Genomic DNA, 1,337 nt, shown 5'->3' with positions numbered 1-1,337 from the left:
AAAAAAATCCAAGAAAAGGCTTTTAACCAACTTTTTAATTAACTACCAGTCCCAATCACACTGGATAAGAGAGCTCCTACAGTTCTCACAAAAGTACATAATTCAGAAAAGATGGGTTTTCACACTTGCTTTGAACAAGAGGCACAGTGCTTTTGTGAGTTAATGTGGTCAAACAGCAAGAAGCTAAACAAACAAATCACTGTAGTGTAGCTTTCAGTTGATCAGTATTAAATGACTGTTGCAAAGAGTCTAGTGGTTTGCAAACAAAACTGTTCTCTTAAAGGGGCTGTGAGTCTGTGTGTTTCAATAGATTCGGTAAGTATCTAGATTTACCTAAGTAAATCACTGAAGTTCTCTGCACCTGGATTTGTCACGTCTGTTAATCAAGAAGTCTGGACTAGATAAGTCTCTATGGTCATTTCATACTCCAAATTCTGTTCTAAACTTCTTTATTACATTCTAGCCACTTGAGTTATGTACAGGATTTTCTGTAAACTCTTTGAATAAAATTGGTGTGTAATCATATTTCTCTATTTTGGTTTCCCATTTAAAGGGGGACACACATATTTTAAATATTTCAAAAGCCAAATAACAAAGCCAAAGGAAAGGATAGAAAATGCACTGAAGATCAAAGAATAAGTTCAAATCTTGGCTGAAAGTTTCAGAATATTCTCCTACTTCCAAATCTGGATGCTATGTTCCTTCTTAGCATTTCCTAGAAAGTACAGGTTATGTGCTACTTGAGTAACTTTCATAGGCAAGAGAACATACCTGTTTCTCCACATACTGAATATACTTATAGGTTGTAATCTTAATGTAAAAATGAATACATTGATTCAACAATTCTATTTCCAGGTGTCTATTCCAAAAAGACTCTTGAACATTTGCCTAAAGAGAGATCTACAGGAAGGTTCATTGTGGCATTATTTCTAGTAGTCGAACTCTGAAAAATGCTGGTCAGTAGGGGAACAATAAATAAAATGTAGTATACTCATAATGTGGAATACTGTACAGCAATTTTTATTAAAATAAAAACTTGACATATTTAATAAAGATGGATGGCCCATGAAAACATAATATTGAGTGAAAAAAGTATATTGTACAGTATGATACCATTTTGTGATTAAAGACTCCAGAACAGTACCACAATGTATGTATACTATGCGTACATATATATATGTATATGTATGTATATCATCTTCATTCTGAGAAATTTGAAGAAGTATATTAAAATATCATCATTATTGACTATAGTTTTCAAATGCATTTAAATTTAAAGTCTATGTTCCTAAAGAGAAAAGACCAAGCTGTCACAACAATTTCAGATGCTATAGGCA

General features: G+C 32.6%; 1 protein-coding gene across 1 annotated transcript in view; it reads right to left on the bottom strand.

The window, feature by feature from the left end:
- NSF (N-ethylmaleimide-sensitive factor) overlaps positions 1 to 1,337 on the bottom strand; it is a 187,097-nt gene that overhangs the window by 131,307 nt on the left and 54,453 nt on the right. The window contains exon 4 of the mRNA XM_012655230.1: positions 741 to 810. Coding sequence (XP_012510684.1) covers positions 741 to 810 — 70 coding nt within the window. The remainder of the gene's footprint in view (positions 1 to 740; positions 811 to 1,337) is intronic.

Source organism: Propithecus coquereli, unplaced genomic scaffold (genome assembly GCF_000956105.1).
Source record: "Propithecus coquereli isolate 6110/MARCELLA unplaced genomic scaffold, Pcoq_1.0 Scaffold469, whole genome shotgun sequence".
In the NCBI taxonomy this organism is placed as follows: Eukaryota; Metazoa; Chordata; class Mammalia; order Primates; family Indriidae; genus Propithecus; species Propithecus coquereli.
Note: the sequence above shows the minus strand (reverse complement) of the source record. Positions and strands in the feature narration are given on the sequence as shown.